The following is a 27,216-nucleotide window of genomic DNA, read 5'->3' as shown; positions in this document are numbered from 1 at the left end:
ACAGCAGAGACTGTCATAGTTGAAGAGGCTAGTCACCTAGAAATGGAAACCAATGTTGGTGCAATATAGAGCACAGGCCTTGGACCTGAGTTCAAATCCAGCCTAGACATGTAATAATATCCTAGCTATGTGACCTTCGGCAAGTCACAACAAAAACCAACCCCCTCCCTCCAAAAAAAGAAACCTATGTAATGATTAGAGAAATAATTCCCATGTAAAGACTCATTATCCATTATTATGAGAAAAATGTACATTATGATTATTATATTTATTATGAAGCATTATAAAATTTATACTTTTTAAAGACAGAATTAAAAAGCTGGAAAAGACGGAGTTTTACGTTTTTAACTTTTATTTAAGTTTTAAATCTTTTGATTTATTTTTTCTAGTATATATATGTTTTGAATCATGTATTTAGTATTAATGGTAAGTAGCAGAAAGGACAGATAACTTTCCATTTAATTTTTGCAGTGTAGTCTGCGATATGGCAGTAACCACTAAAGGATTTTCTAATCATTTTATAAGGAGGAATTCTTTTTTTTTGCATTTTCCTATTTTCTTGATAACACTGTGGAGTAGGAGTGCTTCTGACAGTAAATATGTGGAATGGGAGGCATTATCTCACTGAAAGGAAGCAGCATAGTTAAGAGTATTGAATTTATGTGGTATATGTATGTCATGGAACACTACTGTTCTATTAGAAACCAGAAGGGATGGGAATTCGGAGAAGCCTGGAAAGACTTGCATGAATTGATGTTGAGTGAGATGAGCAGAACTAGAAGAATATTGTACACTGTAATAGCAACATGGGGTTAATGATCAACCTTGATGGACTTGCTCATTTCATCAATGCAATAATCAGGGACAGTTTTAGGTTATCTGCAATGGAGAATATCGTCTGTATCCAAAGAAAGAATTGTAGAGTTTAAACAAAGACCAATTACCTTCAATTTTTTTTAAAAAAGTTGTCTTATGTACTATATAATTTTGCTTTCTCAAGGATATGATTTTTCTCTCAACATATTCAATTTTTGATCAGAGTATAGCATGGAAACAATGTAAAAATTATCAGACTTTTATGGGGAGTAGGGGGAAAATTGTGAAATTCAAAACCTTATCAAAAAAGTGATAGGTAGAAACTACTATTGTATATAATTGGAAAACAAAATATTTATATTTTAAAAAGATTATTGAATTTAGAGTCAGGAAGTATGAATTTTAGTTCCTACTCAGCTCCTGTGACCTTGAATAAGTGACTTATCCCCTCTGCCTCAGGTTCTTGAACTGTAAAATTAGGAGTTTGAATTGGATGATCTCTAAAATCTCTTCTCCCTATGTCATTTTGTGGTATCCCACTGGCATACATTGCACACTGTGATATATAGAAAGATAAATGACCATGTCTTTTGGCTTATAGATAGACCAGATCAGCATCTGCTGATAAATTCTTATCTAACAAACAGTTATGGACACCTGCCCTAAGTTATCTGGAGCTTGGTTATTGGTCACAGATCTTAAATATAGTAAATATTAAAGTAGAGTAAATACAACCAAATTCTCTTCACCATTTTTGAATTGTTTATCTGAAACAAACTAAACTATTTCACTTCCTTCCTTTATTGTGAAATATTTTTGCTTTTAGAGGAGTTGTTGTCATTTTTCTGAAATATCATTGCAGAAATATGGGAGCATTTCTCAATAACTAAGTTTTTGGGGGGTTTTTTTCTTGTAGATTTCTCGAATGGAATATGTACACTCAAAGAACCTCATTTATAGAGATGTCAAGCCAGAGAACTTCCTGATTGGCCGACAGGGCAACAAGAAGGAACATGTTATTCACATTATAGACTTTGGCTTGGCCAAGGAATACATTGACCCTGAAACCAAAAAACATATACCATACAGGGAACACAAGAGCTTAACGGGAACAGCAAGATATATGTCCATAAATACCCATCTTGGCAAAGGTATGTTCAGTTTTATCCCCAGGAAAGGGACAATTTATTAAAAATATTTATTCATTTCCATAGCACATTTCCCCCTTTGATTTCATCATATATTTCAAGTCTTAATTCTTACTGTTTTGTGGGATAATTGTTTTTATATTTTGTGAAAGTAATGCAACAAGTTACTGCCTTTCAAGACTTCATATAGAACAAGATATTTTTAGACCACTAAATTATTTAGACTGTCATTATGTGCTCAGATGATCATTTTTGTGTTATTTTGTTAATGAAACTTAATGAAATTTGATTAGAAGTATTTAGCTAATGCTTTTTACAGTTACATCTATTGACATATATGTATGTATAAGAATTATAGGTCCTTATTAAGGATTATATTATATTTCTGTTTATTGTACTTTTACCAAGGTAATTGCTAAATTCTCTGTCTGGATTATGGGTATTAGTCAATAATCTTATTTTCTATTCCACAAGTACTAGTGTTGTTAATAATCATGCTAGAACACCTTATTTCATAATTAGCCTGTAGCATACTATAAATAAACTTCATTATCACACCTGTAAGCATAATTAACTACATTGCCTGGAATATATCAGTTTCATTACATAATACATTTTATAGTATAACTATAATAAAGGAATATTTGATTATATTCCTTTTTCTAAGGAACTTCATAGCTGAATTTTTTTGAATGTGAGTTTGTACTTTGGAAATTTTCTTTAAAACGATATCAAATCTACAAAGTCAATGAGTTAAAAAACAGTGGTATGTTCAGATTTGGTTTCTAGAGGTTTAGGAGACTTTGAAAGCAAGATGATACCACTTGAGTTGTAATTGAAGTATTTTCTCAGTTTTTTTAAACAAATCTTTATTTGACTAAAGTAAAAATTGGGTAAGAATATGCCTCATTGGGGCGGCTAGGTGGCGCAGTGGATAGAGCACCAGCCCTGGAGTCAGGAGTACCTGGGTTCAAATCTGGTCTCAGACACTTAATAATTACCTAGCTGTGTGGCCTTGGGCAAGCCGCTTAACCCCATTTGCCTTGCAAATACCTAAAAAAAAAAAAAGAATATGCCGCATTGAAGCATGTAGTCTATCTTTTAGAGATAAATCTTATATGACTATAAAAGTTAATAGGTAATACAGTCATTTGCTTAAGTGACACTGACAATCCTATATGTATGTGTGTGTGTGTGTACACAAACATAAATCCCCATATGTATGTATGTATGCATGAATAGATTTTCTATGTGGTATTTTTTATATTGTGTCTTGGAGCAAATGTCAAGTGTTGGACTCCAGGACTAGGCAATCTTCTCTTTATTTTATAACTCCTGTGGTAATAGGCAGGGACACTCAGGGAAGATTAAAACATAGTGTAAAAGATAGTATTACATTATTGATCAGAGAAGCCCCCTTATCACTTGTTGTTGGATAAAAACTAGAAAGGATTATATCTTTAATCAGAGCCTAGATGGTCAAATTGCGTCTAGTATATTGTAAATAGTAGACATGTGTTTATCATATGTCCAAGACAATATATTTTGCATCTTGAATCTGAGTGTATTTAACAATATTTCATGTGTGCATGTGTGTGTGTACATGTGTCTGTGTATGTCCAGGAAGGGAGTAGTAGTTACCACAAAGGGAGTTTGCCTATCTATATCATGTTGCATACCCTTGCTAATTATTCTTTAATAATAACCCTAATCATGAAAGCCTTCCTTTGTTTTTTGTTTTCTTTTTCTTTCTTTCTTTCTTTTTTTTTTTTGCAAGGCATTGGGGTTAAGTGGATTGCCCAAGGCCTCACAGCTAGGTCATTATTAAGTGTGTGAGGTTGGATTTGAACTCAGGTCCTCCTGACTCCAGGGCCGGTGCTCTATCCACTACACCACCTAGCTGCCCAAAGTCTTCCTTCCTTAATGAGAGTCTCAAAGACTAAGTCACATGTTTTTCTCACTAAAAGAAGGATGATTTAAACTTGGGAAATTTTTTGTAGATTGAAATCTTGCTCATCATCTTTTCAAGTGTTTGAAAGCATGAAACTTTTATTGTCCTTAAGTAATTCATGGTTCACTTGTATTCATCCTTTTTGATAATAAAAGTGACCTAAATGAATCTTGTACAAAAGAAAGTGCTAAATATTGACATTAATCTAGCTTTATCTTCAAGGCATCATTTCTTCTAAAGCACAGTGTCTTAGTTCGTGCCCATATTTATTGGACAAAAATATAATCTTGAGTGGAGTTGAAATAGCTTACAAACATTTTTTAGGTAAGGAAGAAAAGCTGATATTTCTGTTTGAGTAAGGTGTCTACTGGGGTCCCTAATCCATTTTAATAATTTGGAAAATTGTGCCCTCTAGTGTACAATAGTAAACTGCAATTATTTCTGAATGAATTTTTACTACAAAAGAGCCTCTTTTTTAGGAAAGTTGAACACAGAAATAGAGAAACAATGAATTTATTGTAAGAAGCCAAAAGAAAAAGTTTGTCTGTATTGCTTTGCTAGAGACCTTACCCCATGCTGTTTTTTTCTTCCATGGATTTGTTGACTTTTCTCTTCTTCCTTAAGCTCTATTTTAGAATATAATTTTGTGAGCAGGATTTTGTTTTGTTTTTAGCCATACATAATATTTCCTTGTAGACTTCATCCTGACCCCAAAGGCAAAAGCACCTGATTTCAGGTATAAGTTGAACTATCCTCTCTGATCATTTTCAACTGTGAGAGTCATTGATTCTTTCTGATCCATTCTATTCTTTTTATAAAAACTCATTTCAGTTGATTAATAGCTTTTGGTTTTTTGTCCCCTTATTTGTGTCATAAAAATATATAACATTGCCTCTCTAATGCACAAACCTTTAAAAGATAATTGTCCTAAGTACCATTTCCAAAAGCTTATTTCCCTCTTTACAGGTTATTCTAGAGTCAAGTCACTTGTTTTCTGTACCAGTTTCACATAACTATCAGTCAGATCTGCTGTCTTTATATTATAACCCAGCTTGCATAGGACCAACCTCCCTGTATCAGATTACCAGTTCTTTAGATACAAAAGAAATATATATATATATATATATATATATATATATATATATATATATATATATATATATAAATGATAACTCTAGCTAGCTTTTAGTTTTACTCTTATAATTTCTTTTAATAAAACCTGGAAACTTTCATTAACATGAGACATTTGATAGAAATACTATATTGTAGTATCGGTATATTTGAGAAATGAATGCAGTCTTATATATATTCATCTTACACATTCTTATTTTGTCATTTCATTTGTTCCCCTTTCTATTTCCATCTACACTCTCAAAAAACAAAATAAAACAAATCCCTACAATTCAAGAGTTAACTTTAGCTGATAAACATTCAGAAAGCAGACACTGTCTGTTTGTTTATAAATTACCTTACCCATGTGGGACACTTTAATAAATATTGCATGATATTCCAAAGTAATTTAGGGATATACACATATATATGTATATATATATATAACAGATTTTTAATGTTATGAACTGCCTATTTAAAAGTGACAGAAAAATTTAAAGTATTCTGATGAATAAAAACACTTAAATCCTCTAGGAGTAAAAAAATGTTTATTGCCTTGACAGTTTAGGATTTGTTGGTTTGCCTTACTTTTTAGTTTTGCATTTGCCGCGTGGGATTTACTTGCCAATTGACAGATCTAGACAGAAGTGTGTATATTATTACAATTTAAAATATTGTCCCTAAATTAGATATAAGAAGAATTAGTAAAGCAATTTTTTCCACAGCAAAATGGTTTTTAGGGATTTCCTGGTTGTGATTCCAGTGTTTCTTTAATAGTTGCAATTCTATTGTTTGATCTGTTTTACTTTTTAGAGCAAAGCCGAAGGGATGATTTGGAAGCCTTAGGCCATATGTTCATGTATTTCCTCCGAGGCAGCCTACCCTGGCAAGGACTCAAGGTATATGTGAAAAAAAAATATAATTTAGGGTTTTGTTTCTGTACTCATTTGCTAATTTACAGGTGACTGTGTTGTTTTCTGTTATAAGCACAAAGTGGAAGATTGCCTAAAGAAATAGAACCAGGAGTGATTTACTTTTGATTCATTATTTTTAAATGTTCACAGAGTATTGATTTCTGAGAGTCCTTTCCCTATTATAAATCCATTTTATTAGGGCAAGTCCTTCCCCCACTTCCAATATACTTTATCATTATTTTTTTTAAAGAATCTTTGTCTTCTAGCCTTAATTATGCTCTTCTGTCACTGCCTTCTCCACTACCATTAGGTGGCAAAATGAATATTCCTCACAAGTAGATACCAGCAGCTGCTCTGCCTTTTGCATAGAAGGATTTTCCCTGAAGGAATCAAAAGATTTGTTCCTCTATGGTAGATTAAAGACCTTAGGAGGGAAATGAAAATCCAAGATTAAACAATGTTATTTAGTTTTATTTACTAATAAATTTTTAAGAGGGAGAGCAGCATGGCATTATGGATAGAATGCTAGTCTTAGATTGAAGAAGATCTTGACATGTCACCCAACTTCTCATTGCCTTGGACCAAACTCAGATGCTCTCAAGTAACAGACAAAATATCAGTCTGTATTAATGTAGTTCCTCCCAACAGTTTGAAGATCAGGATTAATAAGAATGTGTGGGTAGTTTGTGCCATTCTATTTTTATGCATCTTTCCTTTGCTTCAAATGCTCATATAGTATTCCATGTCTCAGTTATATAGAATTCAGAATAACTGAGTTTTAGTTTAGTTTAGTTTAGTTTACTCAACTGTGTAGTCCTAGGCGAGGGTCTAAGTTTTATAGAACCTTAGAGATCATCTTGCCTTAGCTTCATAATGTTAGGGAATTGAGGCTAAATAATTGAGACATATAAAAGAACCAAGGTAAGATGCATAAACATGATTTGTAAGGAATAGCAAACATAGTCAGAATTTGCCAGTTAGTAAATCTGAATAACAAGATTTGATCTTGATAGCTGTCATTTTCATAATAGTTTTCAAAGTAGTTGAGATCTTTTGCAGATTTAAGAATGTCAGATTATTTTTTAACTCATAATTTTTTTTCTTGCCTTGACTCTAAATTCAAGAATCATTTTTAATTATTCTAGTTCTGGACTTCTTCCAATTTATCTTAGAGTACTATTGCTAGTGGAATAATCTTAATATAGTTTCACAAGAATCCTATTGAGGATCTGCTCTAGGTCAGATCTAAAGCACATTAAATTTCTCTACCTATTTCCCCTCAGTAAACCTCATGTAGTGCTTTAAGATATTATAAGACCAGCACTAGCCATAGCTTGTAATTATTCTCATACACCAGATTCATCTTTTGCATTTGTTTTTTCTCTGTTTAAGGAATGTGTTTCCAAAAGCAAAAACACCTTTGTTTATTTCTACCTAGATGTCTAAAAGATTTGCAGTAGAACCATATATATTTCTGTTCTTGAGATAATAAAAATTGCATGTGATTTAATCAGTATTAAACACCAAAAACATCAGAGTTCCAAACTCACACAAATATGGAAATGTTTAAATATTCCCTTTTTAAAAAATTCTTACCCACTTTTCCTAATCCATTTGAAAATACTGGTCTATGACTAGAGTATTAAATTCATTTTGCAAGTAAAGTTTCTCTGAACAGTGGAGATGTTTTATGCACATCTAAATATACCACCATACTATGTTTATCACATTTGCTAATTTAGGTGTAAGGGCATAGAGAGAGAATTGAATCTGCATAACAAAAACTTCCTCGTTCTAGCAAGCCCAGCATTACTTCCTCACACCTATTTAGCATCTCATTGTCAACACCTATTCCCAAATAATTATTTTTCTTTGTTCTCTATAGGCTGATACTTTAAAAGAAAGGTATCAGAAGATCGGAGACACCAAAAGGAATACTCCAATTGAAACTCTCTGTGAGAACTTTCCAGGTAAAACCCTTTTAATGTTTTTCTTTGAGTTATGTGCCTGTTATGGATGTATAAATGAAATGACTAATTTGGGTTGGGAAGGGGCAGCTGGATGGTGCAGTAGATAGCCCTGGAATCAGAAGGATCTGAGTTCAAATGCGGCCTCAGACGCTTAATAATTGCCTAGTTGTGTGACCTTGGGCAAGTCATTTAACTTCATTGCCTTAAACAAAATTTAAAAGAAACTTCTGGTTGGATGGATATGAAGGTAGTATCTGATTACTTTCTTGAATAACTTGCAAGATAGAACATGATTTATGCCAGGTCAATAAGAAGACATAGCTCATAACCATTTCTTTTAGATGACTCAAGGTAAATTTTTTTAGTTTCATTTATCATGTGAAGAAACTTATGCAGAAAGTGTACTTTTTTCATTCTGATGTTCTTCTAATTCTTTTCCCAACAGAGGAGATGGCAACATACCTTCGATATGTCAGGCGATTAGATTTCTTTGAGAAACCAGACTATGATTACTTACGGACACTCTTTACAGAGCTCTTTGAAAGGAAAGGCTACACCTTTGACTATGCCTATGACTGGGTTGGAAGACCAATTGTAAGTATCACTTCCCATCAAGTAGTTATCTCTTCTAAAACAGCACTCACTCACTCATTTACTTTCTTCTATTCCTGTTTAAATCTTTTTGGAAAATAATTGCCTTGGATATAGATACTGCAGTTATCTACTCCTTTTGTCTGGTTCCACAGTCTGCTCTCAAAGTCAGAAAGTAAGAATAACTTTGCTAGATGTTTTGAAGACATTAATAAGTATTTTCAGAGTTGTTAGGGTCACACGTTTCAAAAGTTGATATTGCATAAAGCTTAAAGTACATGTAATCTCTGAAAATAGAAGGACCTTACACCACAGAAAGTTTCTTTTTCAGAAAAATCTCGGAATTTGCTTTTCTAACAGTGAGAAAATATATATATATTCTCCCCCTGCAGACTTTGTGAGTATGCTCAGTACACATTATATCATTGTTCTTTAAAAGACATTTTAAATATGGATTAAATGCTTAATTTTAGAATTGGGAGCCAGTTTGGATCATGTTATTGTTTATGAAAAGGACTGAAGAGACAGGCTCATCACCAAGTTTCCATTTGTAAAATCACAACATTTTAATTGTCAATTGCAAGAGGAAAAAAAATCAGACCTGTTTTTCATATTGATTTTTCCTTTTATTTTTCCAGCCTACTCCAGTAGGGTCAGTTCATGTAGATTCTGGTACATCTGCAATAACCAGAGAAAGCCACGCACACAAGGAACGGCCATCACAACAACAACCTCTTCGAAACCAGGTCTGTGACTCTTCCCACTTCTTTCAACTGTCTATGTTTTAAAACTCAGATTCTCCCACTTTTTTTTTCTTAAAATATAAAAGTACATGTTCTTAAGCAGAAGGCACAAAGTCATTGGGTTTATTGCCATTTCCTCCTGTCCTAGTGGTTTTGGTACCACACTAAATTTTTCCCAGGGGGTTCATAAATGTCTTAGATTATGACTAAATGGCATAAATTAATGCATCACATCCTAGAAATCTCTTGTCTTCCAGAACTTATAAGCTGAGGGTGGCATTATTTAAACCTTGAAGTGTTTCTGAGGCAAGTAATGGGGATCTGTTTTAGAGCTATCAGTTGGCTCACTGTAGACCTGACTTTTTTTTATGTTATTTTATTTTATTTTTAAAAGATTTTATTTGAGTTTTGAGTTTTACAATTTTTCTCCCAATCTTACTTCCCTCCCCCACCCCCACCCACATGGAAAGCAATCTGTCAGTCTTTATTTTGTTTCTATGTTTTACATTGATCCAAATTGAGTGTGATGAGAGAGAAATCACATCCTTAAGGAAGAAACATAAAGTATAAGAGATAACAAGATCAGACAATAAGATCTCTGTTTTTTTCTAAATTAAAGGGAATAGTCCTTGAAATTTGTTCACACTTCACGGCTCTTTATCTGGATATAGATGATATTCTCCATTGCAGACAGCCCAAAATTGTCCCTGGTTGTTGCACTGATGAAATGAGCACGTCCATCAAGGTTAATCATCACCCCCATGTTGCTGTTAGGGTGTACAGTGTTTCTCTGGTTCTACTCATTTCACTCAGCATCAGTTCATGCAAATCTCTCCAGGCTTCCCTTAATTCCCATCCCTCCTGGTTTCTAATAGAACAATAGTGTTCCATGACATACATATACCACAGTTTGCTAAGCCATTCCGCAATTGAAGGACATTTACTTGACTTCCAATTCTTTGCCACCACAAACAGGGTTGCTATGAATATTTTTGTACAAGTGATGTTTTTATCCTTTTTCATCATCTCTTCAAGGGTATAGACCCAGTAGTGGTATTGCTGGATCAAAGGGTATGCTCATTTTTGTTGTTCTTTGGGCATATATCTCTCCAGAAAAGTTGGATGAGTTCACAACTCCACCAACAATGTAATAGTGCCTGACCTTTTTTTTTTTTTTTTTTTTTTACGAATTTCAGGTGAGCAGTTTGATTCAGTACCTATTGAAGAGTTCTACACCATACAGAAATAATCAAGGGATTCTCTTGATTGCCAGTTAGTCATGTTTCCTCATGAACTTTTCAAGAACTTCCTAATTGCTTAGAACCCATTCCTAAATGTAGAAAGGAAATCTAGCTAAGTACTTCTTAGAGATGCTTTGGATAGTACCCAGATTTATTCTTAAGTGGGGCTTTCTGGGTATGAAGTTGGGCCTGACTCTATCAGATTTTCTGTTGTGACAAACAGTCCACATCTTCCTATTGTTTTTATTGCATGAGAAAATGGTGAATCCCTTAAATGAAGGAAAAGAATGTAATTTAATCACATAATGCTACTTCATGTTTTTGGATTCTTGGCATGACATGACTGTTTTTTCCTTGCATAATCTTTTCCATTTGGTTGACATTGCAATAAATATTATTTATATCTAACAAAGGGGGATACAGTTTCAGTAGACAAAAACTTAGATTGATTGAATAAAACTAATAAGGTAAAAATTTTATGGTCTTTAGTGTGGCTTCAAGTGAGATGTTTTTGTAATTACATAGGAAAATGTCTACTGAATAGAAGACTTCTTTCTAAACATTATTCTTTGCGATTTATTTCTTGGATGACTTGGATGACTTTTTTAGGTTTATAGCTGTCATAGCCAAAGAATGTATCACACAACAATTAACCTGCTGGTAATGAGTCTCTCTGTTTTTAGGTTGGGTCTTGGACAGGACCCTCAGTCTGTTGCTGGACTTTTGCTTGAAACCTTACTATCAGTGTAAAACTTATATTTCATTAGCATAGCCTTGCACAATCCAGAGTTTATAATATCATTTATCTGCCAAGTGTTTGGAATTTCTAACAGTAATGTGACATTTACCTTACCTTCTAGCAGACTCTGGTACATCCTTGCTGAGTGAAGTTCCTTCTACTGTGTAGTGAGTGGATCTTTGGTATTGAAGTTTTTATAGTCTGGTTTCTCTTAGTCTATAGTTTTGCTGGCATTTTATTCATATTCATGGTTGTTTCCTAGTGTTTATAGTAAGTCCAGTTATATCTGTTTCCTGTCTATGAAAATCAAGTACTAATTTAGATTAAATTAGCTTTTAGGTTTTGAAGTCAAGGTGAGGTGACATATCAGAATTGTATTCATCATTGGAGTAGCTATTCCCTATAAAACTATGACTGTCATGTTGAATTATACAAGCATCTGAATTTGGTCATCAGTACAAATGTAATAATCAGCCAAACACCCTCTACCTTCATACACCTTCAGATACCTAAATGAAGACAATATGCTCTATGTCCTACCTTGTAGAAAGAACATGTATTCTGCCTTCAAGGCTATCAGAATGCTTCCTAACAATCTTAACTATCATGAGTATATGTTGGAGAGGTGATTTCTAATGTGGATCCTTACTAAGTATAAGGCATTTGTTTGGCAGGGGACCAAATTGGGCAAGGAAAGGAAACCAACTATCATTCTCCAGTTATCATAATATGACCTAAGACAAGTTGTTTTTATCATTCTTTACCTAGTTTTTCATTCATATAAAGGTTATAACTCTCAACAGAGACCAGAGTCTAGAAAGTCTAGTTTAGAAAGCTAAAATCTGAATTGTCAGAAAACATTTTTAAATACTAAAAATTTAAATTTAAAATTAAAAAGCTTAATATCATTTTTACTTTTTTTTCCCTGTTTCAGTTCTTGGAAAATTATTCCACTATGTAGCTTCTAGTATTTGACTAGCAAAGCCAGAGCTGCCTACTCAGTGTGAGAGACATAAATAATCTGTAACCTTACTCTTGTAAAGGGAGTTCAGGTGACCATATTGGGTTTTTTTTTCATAAGCTTGATGAAAATCTTTATTAAGAACAGTACAAAATGAATTACAGTGTATTCTTCAGTTTACTGTCTTAAATTTTTGTTGCGTTGAGTTGTATAGAATTTGATTCTTGATTGTAATTACAAATCCAACATGTTAGATTAGGCCCAATAGTTTTAACATTTTGGATAATGTGCTCAAAGAATACATACTGTATTCTTTTTTTTTTAGTCTTTTTTTTTTTGCAAGGCAATGGGGTTAAGTGGCTTGCCCAAGGCCACACAGCTAGATAATTATTAAGTGTCTGAGGCCAGATTTGAACTCGAGTACTCCTGATTCCAGGGCCGGTGCTCTATCCACTGCGCCACCTAGCTGCCCCTATACTGTATTCTTAATTGTGTTGCTATGTATGTTTTTCAAATCCCTCATCTTAGGGGTAATCTCTATAAATATTCACATAAACATTTTATATACATATGTTTGTGTGTATATGTATATACACACACACACACATTTGTATACATATATATATATATATATATATATATATATATATATACATACCTAACACATAAACAAAGTTGTATATTTTCATCTAAATAGTTCATTATTCTTATAAATACAAAGCATATTATTTTTCAGGATGTTAACTTTGTTAAAATAGAGGAAATTAAATCATAAGATTGGAAAGAGTGTCAGTTCCTGATAGCAGGGTTCACTCACAAATATCCTAACATCTTTTCTATTATTTATCCCTCTACTTGTTGGCCCTCTTCATTTCCTTAAATGTTTGTTTAGAAGTTGATAAAGCCAACCAGGATTCCATTCTCACTAGTCTCAAAAACATTCATTGTTGGTCCTGCTCTGCTCATCAGAAAGGTGGTCCAAATCGTAGCTGCAGTAGTTTTCTCTTTGGCAAGGCCCTCTTTGTATGTCTAACTTTATCACTTACAGTAATGAGTCCTGCCATTTTCCATAAATCCATTAGAGTAAATAATAATCACTGCAGTATACATGAAGGCAGTGCATGATATACTTCCATAATAGAGAATATTATGTAGTAAAACATACACACACACACACACACACACACACACACACACACACACACCATTTCCTGCTCTTTGGAACTTTTATCCCATTACACAGTTTATAACCTCGATCCTCGATATGAATATCAAGCAGATGTTATAAGAAACACTGTTATTATTCAATTAAGCTCTCCTTTTCATATTTTTGTTTTCCCCTTCTTTTGTAAAATGTAGAAATCATAGGGGCAGGGCAGCTAGGTGGCACAGTGGATAGAGCACTGGTCCTGGAGTCAGGCGGACCTGAGTACAAATTCGACCTCAGACACTTAGTAATTGCCTAGCTGTGTGACTGTGGGCAAGTAACTTAACCACATTGCCTTGCAAAAAAGCAAGAAAACAAAACAAAAGAAAAGAAAACAAGAAAAGAAAAGAAATCATAGGGGCTTATGATTACTCAGATAAGAAGTTTTTGGGGAAGTAGGCATTCTCAATCCACTCACCCACCCTTGAGAAGGCTTCCTGCAAGCAGTGGAATTTGACCTAACCTAAGGAGAACAGTTTGGGACATTATGATTTTTTTCCCTCCTAATATCTTTAAAAACAGACATGCTGATCAGTAGATCAGTGGTTCCATTTTGAGATTTGTAACAAGGATACTAGGCATCTAAATCTACAGTCTATGTTTTTAATGTATTGTATGATATTACTTAACCTTCTTGCCTAGTCACTTGTATGTTTACCCAAGATAAAAGAAAAAGATTATTCATGTGAAAGTAAACTTCTGTGGTTTAAGCTTGTATAAATCCATAGGCCAAACCCAGACAGTATCAGAAAAAAGCCATTAATTCCTTTCTTTAGAAAGAACCACATTTAAACTCAAATCAGCCCAATAAGGGGGGGGGGGGGAATCAAATTACAGTGTGATTTGGAATAGTCATGCCCTCAGTGAAAGAGAAGTGGTTTTGCTGCCTTTTTTTCTTAATTTATATATGCTCCAAAGTACTGGATATGAAGTCTATAGCAAAAATAGTCCTTTCATTGCTGCCATACTTCCTAAAATGGAGTTAGTTGTAAAATCTATGCTTAGCCTGAGATGGAGATGGGACTAAAATAATAAGTAGTTTGGGGTAGTTAGTTGGGATTATATGTCAAATTGGGTACCTTAGTAAATTGAGTGACTTTTATTTTAAAAATGCAGGTTCAGTAGCCTTAACAGACCAAAAGCTGATTAACTCTCCATTCTCCTTCCTTTTGCAGAGTACCGCTTAGTTCTCAGCGAGGTTCAGGATTTGCTAGTTGAAGGGGCGGACGAGTTTGCTCAAAGATAACTTGCCTCCTTCTGTCCTGTGTGTAATTTCCTATGTCTAGTGAGAACACAGACATAAAGAACCGACGCCCTCCCCCGTTGCTCACCTCCAGCATAGATCTCAATACAGGATAGGGTTTCTCTTCCTCTCCTTTGGGAACTTAACACTGAGGGGACATTGAAATAAGCAGGTGTGAAAACTGAAATAAAATCCTTTGCCTTAGCTCATTCTGTTCTATCACTTGGTCACTGCTACTCACCTCAGCTCTATTCCATATTAAAAGTTTTCTTCTATCTGTGTGCATTTTTTCATTATTTCATTCCCTTGGCTAGTAATGCTAGTGTGTTAAGATGCAATTTTTAAAATCCATTTTTCCTAAATTTAAAGAAAATAATTTGGTTAAATTGGGAAAAATCCTCCAATTTTAGGAGGAAAATCATTCTGTTTAGCAGATCTATAGATTTAAATTTCATAAATTTCCCCTTATTTAACCCTGAGTATATCTCTCAGTATATCCCTCAGTTCCCTAGTATATCTCCATCTGTTGATGGGGTAATTTATCCTTAAATAATGGGGTTTTTTATCTTGATATTGCCCTCTAGTCTCTGAAATATTGTATTTTACTTGTACCTAGAACCAGACTTCAGAGACTTGGGAAATGCAAATAGGAAGAGACAAGAGAGAACCCAGTGTATTGAGCACCGAAGTCTTCTTCCTATTAAGTTGTCCAGGCGTGAAGGAGCAGCCAGGATTCAGGGGGACAGGCCTAGGGTCAGAACCAGGGGCTTCATGGGAAATCTTTACCACTCTACTACTCATTGACATGCTGGACTATGGGCAAATCATTCCACTTTTATAAGCCTCAACTCCCTTATTTGTATAATTCAAATGAGCAGAGTTACTCTCCTTACCTTACAGGAGATTTTGATGAAAGCATTTTAGAAACTGTGAGATGCTCAAGAAATGTGATTAGTATGTTATCTCAAAGAGATTTATTTCTGGGACTTCTCACAAGCAGAGACCCAGTGATTCTGGCTTTAAATGACTGTTCCTCATACTCCTCCTGTCTTACTGGCTATCCTCTCCAGTTGTGGGTTGGGCAGCAAGCTGTCTTTTTTTGGTTTTGGTTTTTTATTGGTGAACTGCTCACAGATTCAGTGGTAGTGTGTCCCCCCCCCCTTTTTTTTTCTCTCAACAAGACATGTGTTTACCTAGTTTCTGTCCCATCTTTGGGTATTAAGCTTCTAGCATATCCCTTCTGTTAGGTAGTTAGGACTGAAATTCTGGGTCAGAAAATCATTTCATAAAGAGAAACATTGACTTCACCGATCATGGTTCTTGAAGTTTCTATATTTCCAAGGCTATCCTGTCACTTGGAGATAGAGGAAAAGGGAGAGTTTGAGGTAGAGATTTATAGACTGCTGGTGTGTTCCCTATAGTCTCTCACAATACTTTATTGAATTGATATGATTGTCCTTAGGACCTGCAAAGTAATGAGTCTTGGAAGAGTTCCTTTGTAAAATGCAGAAATCATACAGGTAGGGCAGCTAGGTGGCGCAGTGGATAGAGCCCTGGTCCTGGAGTCAGGAGGACCTGAGTTCAAATTAGACCTCAGACACTTAATAATTACCTAGCTGTGTGACTGTGGGCAAGTAACTTAACCCCATTGCCTTGCAAAAAAGAAAGAAGGAAGGAAGGAAGGAAGGAAAAAGAAAGAAAGAAAGAAAGAAAGAAAGAAAGAAAGAAAGAAAGAAAGAAAGAAATCATAGCCATACATTTTTTTCTTTGAACAAATTTGGTATTTAATTAGGCATATAGAACCTAGAAATTAGATGACTATTTTTGTGCATTTGGTATATTACCTGAAGATAATCCTTAATTTGGCAAGTTTAATTTTAATAACTTAATGAGTTTTCTTAGAGCAGACAGGTTAGGTAGGTCTTTGTTTTATTTTTTTTTAATTTATGAGTCTGTAATCGTATCAGCCTTTTGAAAAATCTCAGAAATCAGCCCTGATACATTAACAAGTTTTTACCTTTTAGGATGTTTCCTTTTCATGCTTTCTTCTTTTCCTCCTCCCACATGGGGAAGTGAAATTTTATCTGACCAGTTTGATAAGACAAACTGTAAAATCTTAACCTTTTGGTATGATCCAGTTTCTTGTCTTGTTGTATATAGTTTAAGTAAGACAGTGAATTCCAGGAGACCACTCTTTAAGTATTAACAGATGAAAAATTTGATGTAAAATTGATTAGGCTGATTATTTCAAAGTGAGTTTTGTATCAAACCCCCCCCCCAAAATTATAGTTCTCATTGACTAGAATAAAAAAGTTTTATTAATTGTTCCTCTTGCTTCAGTGTAGAGCTCACCTAGAGATATTTAGGAGGATTTTTCTGCTCACAGTATACAGTTTATACATTACATTCTTCTCTAATCGTCACTAGTAGTAGTATGATATTTGGGATTGTTATTTTGCAGCAAATGTTGTTTTCCTTGTTGCCTACTTATTATCTACTAATCCCAGAAGAAAGTTTCCCCTGCCAAAATGAAGTGTTATGGGACATTGCAATCTTCTACTGCTTTGGGGCATTATTATCTAGTTCTTAGCCATATTCTCCACATGCTTTCCATTAGCACTGCCTTCACATCTTTTTTGCATGACTGTATCCTTGTTTCTATTTTTTTACATTCATGTTAAAGCGGCCATAACAAAATTTTTAAGTGGGAAGGCATTTTAAAGTATTCCATTAGAGATTTAATATTGTAAATTTTCTTTTCATTTATTTGTGAAATTATATACTCAGTGAACCTTTCCAAGTAATATAATGATTTTGTTACTTCTGTCAAAGATGACCCTTAAACTTCTGAACTACACTGATTTTGCTATAGTCACAGCATAAAATCTGGAAGTATAGAAAACTTCCCTTAACTCCCCTATTATTAGTATTGCCTTTCCATTGCCAGCTACCATATTGTCTTCTGAAAAAGAAACAACAAAATTTCATCTGCATCATATTGTCTAGTACTTGGTTGCTATTCATTTATACCCAGAACTTCCTTAGGCATTTAGCAAGGAAAGTGAAACAACTATGTTAACTATAGTTATCATTTTCCCTAAGGCATCTTATATTGGTGAATGGGATAGGGTCAGGGGAAGAGACCTAGGATATCTCTGGTAGAAGCAACTTCCTGGTGAGAAAATCCTAATACATATCAGCACATTCGGCACCATTGAGTCTTAGATGCTTAGAGCAGAGAAATGTGCAGACTAGATTAAAATGTTGTTGGGAAATATTCAACCAAATAAAGAAAAACATAATAGTATACAGATAATAGAATACTCATGTGTTTTTCTAAATCATTCTGCTGCCTGCAGGGATTTTTATGTACTGTTTAGTGGCCAGTTTCTCTTTGTGTGACATTATGGACTTAGAGACCTGGGAGGTTGTGACTTGACCAGAATCACATACTCAGCATGGGTCAGAGCTAAAATTTTGAATCCTGACTTCAAGACTAGCACTTCATTCCCCATCCCACACAGCCTTCTCTTTGGCAGATGGCCTTCTAGTCATTGAAAAGCTCTTTTGTTGGGGTAGCTAGGTGGCACAGTGGGTAGACCACTGGCCTTGGAGTCAGGAGTTACCTGAGTTCAAATCTGGGCTCTGACACTTAATAATTACCTAGCTGTGTGGCCTTGGGCAAGCCACTTAACCCCATTGCCTTGAAAAATCTAAAAAAGAAAAAATAAAGAAATAAAAAGCTCTTTACACACACACACACACACACACACACACACACACACACAAGATGTAGAATATATCTTTCTGTGTCATTCATGTTAGCTGTAGTAACCCCAGAAGTTTGCCATTACAGTGAAAAGTAGAACCCTGCGTGGTAAACTAACTCCTTTCCCAAGGTCACTTTGATCTTTCAGGTTTTGTTGCCTTCAGATGATTTATAAAACATTGAGTATAGTAGGTCATCAGTTTTTGTGCTACCAGAGCAGAAAAATGTGTTTGAAGCCATGTGGAATACTAACATTATTATTTTCAAAGAAAAATATTCCATTGCCTTTAGGGTATATTTTTTAAAATATCTGTCCTGGGTTTGTATTTTGAAATTATTTCTAAATTAAATTGATAATACTTGAATCATTCCTATAAATTTTTGTGTTTCCATATATAAGAGTAACAATGGGATTTTTTTTTTGAAAAGATTTTTAAGTACCAAAAATATCCAGTGAGTAAATTTTCTCTTGATGAATGAAAGTTTTCAACAACTCTGCAACTTCTAACCCTTCAAAGTTGCTTTGAACACTTTAAGGGTTGTGGCTTGCTTGGTGTCAGACTTAGGCCTTAAACCCAAGGTTTCCTGGCTCTGAGACCAGCTCTCACTCACTATATGCTGCCTTTCCTAAGAACATAATTTAAAACTTCTAGTAAACTTTGATTTTACCAGCGTTTGCAGGAACAAATATAGCCTGAAAATCACATAATACAGCATGGGTCAGAGCAATTACATCCATCAAAATATTTTATTAAAACTGCAAATAATCTTCAATATTCAAAGTTTTCCATCCTCCAATATTAGAAATGTTCTATAAACATCTTCCTATACACTTTATATCTTTTGTTTCCTAAAGCAAATACAAAATGAGGAGATTTCGTGGGCAAAGTAAAAACTGCATAGGACTCTGAATAGTACTGTGCCCTATAAATAAATATCTGTTGCTTATTTCTTTTTTTTTTTAGTTGCTGGTAGATCTCACTAATGTGTTTTAAGTATTAACTCTAAATGCTAGATTAAAGGTCCAAAAAGTGAAATATAATTTTCATTAAGAGTCAAATACTAGGGGCAGCTAGGTGGTGTATTGGATAAAGCACCAGCCCTGGAGTCAGGAGTACTTGGGTTCAAATCCGGTCTAAGACTTAATAATTACCTAGCTGTGTGGCAAGTCAAAGACTTTTAGGGACAGCTAGGTAGCACTGCGGACAGAGCCCTGAAGTCAGGAAGACCTGAGTTCAAATTTGGCCTGAGACACTTAATACTTACTTAGCCGTGTGACCTCAGGCAAGTCACTTAACCCCATTGCCTTGCAAAACTAAAAAAAAAGTGAAAAACTTTTAAAATTCATTACAAACATCTCTTCTGAATTTTGGAAGAATTTATCATTACAATATATATTACTATGCCCTAAATTTATCATATAGAATCTAAGGATGAATGAAATTATGTCTCGTGAAAGTCCTTGGTAATGAATGCTCAGAACTATAAGGCCATAGGATTATTGTGATGGATGTGCTGTGTGACAAATTATCATTTTGGGAAATCATACTTCCAGTCATCTTATCCAAAGTAATTAGAGAGAAGGGGGATATTTAGAACTTTTTTTTTAAGTTTTCTTTGCAAGGCAAATGGGGTTAAGTGGCTTGCCCGAGGCCACACAGCTAGGTAATTATTATGTGTCTGAGGTCATATTTGAACTCAGGTCCTCCTGACTCCAGGGCCAGTGCTTTATCCACTACGCCACCTAGCTGCCCTTCATTTTATTTTTTAATCTGATCCATAGTGATATGGAATCCTTCTTTATGCACTTAGTTTGTTCTTAGGAACAATGAAAATTACCCTGGCTAGGATAATTTTATAGTTTTCCTTCCCTTTGTGATTCTGTATTCCATTAACTGAGAGGGGTGAACAACATAGGCCCCTTTTCTATGTGTAGAAGAGCTTTAGCATTATGGTGACCTTTTGGGTATGAGCTGCCAGTAACACTTCTCTTTGAGTTAGAATCTGCTAGGGAAAATGTAAAGCCTCAGGCTATTATACCCTGACACATTCCTTCTTTCTTTTTTATAGAACTCAACAGCTCTGTACATTTTTAGGATTTATAACTTTAAAAATGGCTTCCATGCAGAGCTGCAGTTATCACTTCCTGACCCCCTGCTATTGTTTATATTAGCAGCAATTAACATTTGATTTACTAATCCCTCATTGCTGCCTCTCCAACTTCTTTTCCGTCTTCATTGGAGCTCTAGTGCTGTTAGAGCAGAGCAACACCTCCTCAGCCATCTGGCCCAGGAGAAGAGGCACCTAAACAAAATCATCAAAAACAAAGAACATGAATGAGCAAGATCAGAATAGTATGAGATATGGAAAACAGGAAAAGTTGGAGAGAAGAGAACCAGGAATGCCAACCATTTCGTTTCAAAGATGAAAGCAGAGTCCAGGGATGTTTGAGTTGAAGGCTTTCCCTTTGCTAGGAAAGGAATCCTCCCTTTGCTTTTTTAGAAGAAATTAATCCACATTAAAGTGAGTAGTTAAACTTTTTCTAAATCCATACCAGAGGCTATACATGAAAGAAATTATAAAATCACTGGAGGCTTTATCTCATTCTTCCATTTCCTTGGGAAGTATGATTAGGAAAACTATTCTTTCTTCAGGAAGAGAATGTACAATCATGAATTATATCTATATTGCTTAAATATAACATCACATAGAGGTTTCTTTTGAATGTTGTGCCCCACTATGAGGAAAAGGCATTGTGTTGGTATCCTCAATGCCAGAAATTACTGGAATTCTTACTTAGTGCCTGTCTGGATAGATTTTTAATCAGTAAAATCACTTGTAAATATTGTTCTTCAAAATGCTACTAATACAAAAACCGAGAGCTTTTTTTTTTTCCCCTTTTGGGGGTAGGCAGTCATGTGGTTGCCTGGTTTTGCTGAAATAAATATAGCCAAACTAACTTTTCCTCAGTGCTTTGCAAGGATTCTTAATTAAAAGAAAATAAAAGGGGTGGCTAGGTGGCGTAGTGGATAAAGCACTGGCCTTGGAGTCAGGAGTACCTGGGTTCAAATCCAGTCTCAGACACTTAATGATTACCTAGCTGTGTGGCCTTGGGCAAGCCACTTAAACCCATTTGCCTTGCAAAAAAGAAAAAAGAAAAGAAAAGAAAAACAAAACCCACAATTACAGGAAGGATACAGCTAATTGATTTTTGTTATTGCTTGCCATGGCTTTACCTTTCCTTCTATATATTGCTCTCATGCTTCCTAATGCCCTAGCAGAATGCATCGACAGATCGTCGAGGAGAGTGGGAAATCCAGCCCAGCCGGCAGACAAATACCTCGTACCTGACATCTCACTTGGCTGCAGATCGGCATGGGGGATCAGTGCAGGTATTACCTTTATTGCCTTTTTCTGACCTTCCTAGCTTGGCTTTTTGAATATTGGCTTGCTTCTGAATCTCCTCTGTCTTTGGAATGGAAGCTCCTATCCAAGGGTAAGCTGTTATTCATATTTTAAGTTTTGACTTAATCAAGCCTACTGAATTATTGCTCTTACTCCTAGGCATTGTCAGGGAAATATAGGGATGTCAGTAAGCAACTGAGATCTTCATGATTTCAAATACTGTTTTCTGATGAACTTAGTTTTGTAACACAGAATGATAAGCTAAATGATATATACATTCCATGATAAACTATATAATTTGCCTTCAAGATAGCCTGGCCATTTTAAACACAAATCTGAACTTAAAAAGTGATTAGAGTTGAATTAATCAGTCCAAAACTAGACTGGGAATAGAGAACCCTAAATACATCAAGATGGTGTGAGACATAGCAACTTTAGGGCACAGTAGTATTTATAAGTAATGTTTATTGTTTAGCTTTGATCAGGGGTTACAAAAAACTTGTTCAGCACTAATGGTGATGTGATGTATACTCGGTGTGAGAATATACCATTGGTATATTTTTTCTAGGTATTCAATATTATGGGTTAAGTCTTTTTATTTCCAATAAAAAATTATGTAGAAGGAGATACTTTAATATATTTCCAATTTCATCTGAGTTACCTAGATTCCCGTTTTCTTCTTGAGTATTAAGAAGAGCTCCTTAATCTGATCACCAATGATTATATTAACCTTATTCCATATCTTTTTCTCACATTGGTGTTTGGCCACATTGGTTACTATGATCTTACATCAAGGAAGACCCACTTGTAAGAACCCTCATCTTAATATATTTTCTGTTTGAGATATCTTAGGAAAGTAGTTTGGAATTAAGTTGTCTTTGACATAAATTTGGGACTATTGTAACACATTCTCTGTAATGATGTGATAGATTGGAAGAACTATGAGGAACACAAATTCTGGTGGCAGGGGAGTACACAATTTGATGAGCTTTTCTAATGTGGAATTTTAATTTTCATATTGAGTTTGATTTAAGATTCAATGTTTCATATATCATTTTTCTTCCTCATCCCCTTGTTCTCTCCCTCCACCCGCCCTCCCCATCACCACCACCACCACCACCACAAAATTCCATCTGTGGTCCGTAAGAGTTTCATCTCATACACTTGTGTTTGTGTCTTGAGCTACTTATTTTAAATTCATAAATAAATAAATGTAAAGTTCTGTAGATTAAAAAAACCTGAATAAAAAAAATCACAATATGCAAGGAGAACATCTGAACAGTAAATAGTTCAATTTTTTTAAAGGCTATCGTTTTAGCAGACTAAATTTAACGTGATTCAATAATGTGACATGGAAACTAAAACTGATATTCCTAGGTGTAGAATCTAGGTAACAGAAACATAGTATATCTAATAAGGGAAATTTTAGTCCTACTTTGTATAGTCAGCCCAGGTCATTTGTTCAGTTTTGTGTCATATTGTATGAAAAATAGTAATCTGGAACTAATCTACAGGACAGTGACCAAGACAGTAAAAAAAAAATATATCAGCACCTTGCCTTGTGGGTTGGAGAAGCAGGGACATAGCAGGGGTTGGAGAAGCAAAGACATAGCAGGAACATGAAAGCAGTCTTCAAACATTTGAAGGCATGCCTCATATATAACTTGTTTTGCTTGGATCCAGATAATAGAAGCTAGAAAACAGTGTGGGTATGGTATAGAGAAGGTTAATTTGACTTTCTATAAGAAAAACTCTACATAAAAAGGACAATTGTTCAGAAGTGCAATAGACTGCCTTTGGGGATGTGAGGTTGCCTTACTGAAGGTAAACGAGTTAAGTTAGAATGAACTCTGCCAATTCAATAAGCTCAGAGGTTCCTTCCAAATTTGAGATACTATGATTTTATAGTTAACAGTTTTTCTAGGTCCAATTCTGGCAGCACTCTCAACAAATCATGTTTTGCTCACTAAAGAATCTAGTCTTAATCAGTCAATTCTGAGCCAAAACCATTATGCCATTATTTTGGCAAGTACTGTATTACTCAAAAGCAGTCTCTCCTGGCATTGATTAGAGTTAGTTGCAATTAACATATCCCTGGGTATGGACTGTGCCATACCTGAAGAAGGACTAATAGAGTCAGGTCTTCAAAGTTCCTGGATTTGGAAAATTGTTCCCACAGTGCTAGTATGCAAAACTGTTGTATGGTCCAAATTCTCAGATTAAATATATTTTTATATTTTGCAGAATGTGTTACTTTGAAGCCATTTTAATTAGATTGCCTAGATGGTTTCTTTTGAGTCTTATTTTAATACAGCAAGATTATAGAATTTAAAAATTATATTTACCATTTAGATTGCACTTAACTATGTAATCTTTTATATCCATTATTTACTGTAATCACATAATTGCCTCTCTACAGCTTTCACTTGGGTTTAAGACAGCTGGAGGGCAGGGACTCTTTTAGTTGGTTATATGTTTCCAACTTTCACATAGCAAGTACTTAACTTGTTTAAACGGCATTGAAGTGGAGTTTATCCCATAAACAAATATCAGAAAGTAAGGTTCAAATGCATCATTAGAAACCATGGAACAAAGGTTCTACTACTCTTACATATAATAAATAAGCACTCCTCTAATGGCAAGAAATACCAACTGCAGCCTTGTGAACCTCCACTCTAGAATTCTAAGCTGGGCTAAGGACATGTCTACCCACAAAACTTTTGTGTGATGAATATTGGTCATGTTACCTCTTTTTTTGTTTGTTTGTTTGTTTTGTTTTTGCAAGGCAAATGGGGTTAAGTGGCTTGCCCAAAGCCACACAGCTAGGTAATTATTAAGTGTCTGAGACCAGATTTGAACCCAGGTACTCCTGACTCCAGGGCTGGTGCTTTATCCACTGTGCCACCTAGCCTCCCCGGTCATGTTATCTTAAAGAGGTGAACAAAAAGAGTCATCAGCCATGTTGATATTCTTGACCAAATTGGTCTTTCTGAGCTTCAGCTTCACCTGTCAAATGAGGGTATTGTTCTTCCAGCTCTAAAGGTCCTTGCTTCTGTGAATAATAAAATTAATGTTAAGAACTAGGGAGTAAATTCTGCTTATCACTGGAGCCATTCTCATCTCTGGTTCTACCTTTATAGATGCTCCATGGATATCATTAAATAATAATTTCTTCTAAGAGTTTTAAGAACCCAAAGATAATGAAACTTGTATTTTAAGATGAAAGCTCAGATATTGCTTCATCTCATTCTTATCTTATATGGATAATTGGATGAAATATAAAATCCTCCTTTGATCCAATATGAAATATAACTAAGAGGAAGTGAAGTTAATTACAATACTGAGCAGCAAATGAGGATGTGAAAATCAAGCAAAAAAAAGGAAGGTTAAAAATAAGTTCACTCTAACTTCTATTATTTAGAAACCACACTTAAAAAATGATTGGTTTCCTTCCATCATTATCATCCTTTCCATTTATGACTGCAATGCCTTGTAATTTTTCTTTTTTTTAAGTTTTTTTGTTTTTTTTTTTGCAAAACAAATGGGGTTAAGTGGCTTGCCCAAGGCCGCATAGCTAGGTAATTATTAACTGAGGCCAGATTTGAACTCAGGCACTCCTGACTCCAGGGCCAGTGCTCTATCCACTGCGCCACCTAGACACCCCTCCTTGTAATTTTTCAAAACATGTATGTTCATAATTCCATTTAATCCATATCAACCCTATTAGGTAGTCAAGGCAAGTGTTAATTATTTCCATTTTGCAAAATAGAAAACTAAAGGGAAAGTGATTTCACCTTGCTTGTGGTGCCTTTAATTGTAAGTGGCAGAGCGCTTTCCCAGAACTAGACTATGTAACATTTACCCCATTGTCCTATCTACTGAACCATTCAGACAAGATTTTTGTGGGTGGTCATGCCCTCAGACCAGCCTAGAATTCTAGAATGGAGACTCAGAAGACTGCAGTTCATACTTCTTGACATTGGAGGAGTGTTTTATTTTTTATTATATCCAAGAGTAGTAGAATCTTTGTTCCACAGTTTCCACTGACTCATTTGAACCTCACTTTCTGTTCTTCGTTTATCTAAGGGATACACTCCACTACAACTCTATTAAAACATATGTTAAAGACTTGAGGCGCGGCTAGGTGGTGCAGTGAATAGAGCACCGACCCTGTAATCAGGAGTACCTGAGTTCAAATCTGGTCTCAGACACTTAATAATTACCTAGCTGTGTGGCCTTGGACAAGCCACTTAACCCCATTGCCATGCAAAGAACCTAAAAAAGAAAAAGAAAAAAAAGAGAAAAAAAAGATTTGCTATGTGCAAGTTAGAAATTTGACTATTTCTTGTGAGACCTTTTGTAATGCTATAGATGACTTTTGTCAATGATGAATAAGGACTGCTATAACAGTCATTCTTTTTGCTTGGAAAAGTTACTCAAAGTTATGTGTAGTAGCTTGCTTAGGAAGGCCAAGATGGTACTTGCTCACAACCACAGTTAACTTTCTTGTGTGTTAATTTCACATTTTTGCTAGCTGTGGGGTGAGATACTATGATAGCAACTACCCCCAACTCCAATCTTCATTCTTCTTTCTGGAATGTTTGTTTTTCAAAACATCTTTATCCATGTGTTTATTGAGAGGTGTTCAAGGAGTCTATTAACTAGTGTTGACTTGCCATTGTCCCAAGTTGGAACTGGAAGTGAATAATGAGTTATAGAACCATTCAATTCCAGTTTGCAGTTTTTTATATCCTTAAGTCATGATACCTGAAGTAGTAAAGAATCCAGAGAATCCCATCTGGCACTGTTGGACACCTGTGTAGACAAGGTTCAAGATAATAAAATGAAATAGCTACAAGTAGGAGGGTGTGAGTAATCTGATAGTTATCAAATGAATATCCAGAACAGTTAGCCGGCACAGTGGATAGAGCACTGGCCCTGGAATCAGGAGGACCTGAGTTCAAATCCAGTCTCAGACACTTAACAATTACCTAGCTGTGTGGCTTTGGACAAATCACTTAATGCCATTGCCTTGCAAAAAACTAAAACTAAAACTAAATGAATATTCCTAGGTTACAGTTGAAAAAGAGTAGTCTGTGAAACATGGCACAACACTGAGTCAGATTAAAATTAAAGTTGATTATTGGGAAGAAGAGAGTTTTGTCATAGTCTGCCATGCCAGCAGAGAAGACACAGAAATCCTGTTAACTTGTACAACTTCAAAAGTTGCTGACCAGAGCCCCAGAGAAGTTTCTGAAGAAAGTTGGTTGTGAATATATTGTTTCTTAAGCATTGTATTTCTTTCTTTGTTGTAATGCTTCTTGAGATCTGATTTTCAGTTTGCTGAGCTGATATAATAACTTTATAAATTTGAAGAAAAATCATCCATTAAGTTCATTTAACCTTAG

General features: G+C 34.9%; 1 protein-coding gene across 9 annotated transcripts in view; it reads left to right on the top strand.

Annotated features, from left to right (window-relative positions):
* The window catches only part of CSNK1G1 (casein kinase 1 gamma 1), a 248,682-nt gene that overhangs the window by 206,287 nt on the left and 15,179 nt on the right, over positions 1-27,216 (top strand). For 7 of the 9 annotated variants that reach the window (XM_074234377.1, XM_074234373.1, XM_074234375.1 and 4 more), the window contains 6 exons: positions 1,733-1,967; positions 5,839-5,924; positions 7,825-7,909; positions 8,355-8,503; positions 9,139-9,246; positions 21,682-21,795. In XM_074234377.1, the coding sequence (XP_074090478.1) occupies positions 1,733-1,967; positions 5,839-5,924; positions 7,825-7,909; positions 8,355-8,503; positions 9,139-9,246; positions 21,682-21,795 (777 nt within the window). The other 2 variants (XM_074234379.1, XM_074234380.1) reach the window with 2 other exon arrangements.

This window comes from Macrotis lagotis, chromosome 4 (genome assembly GCF_037893015.1).
Source record: "Macrotis lagotis isolate mMagLag1 chromosome 4, bilby.v1.9.chrom.fasta, whole genome shotgun sequence".
In the NCBI taxonomy this organism is placed as follows: Eukaryota; Metazoa; Chordata; class Mammalia; order Peramelemorphia; family Peramelidae; genus Macrotis; species Macrotis lagotis.
Note: the sequence above shows the minus strand (reverse complement) of the source record. Positions and strands in the feature narration are given on the sequence as shown.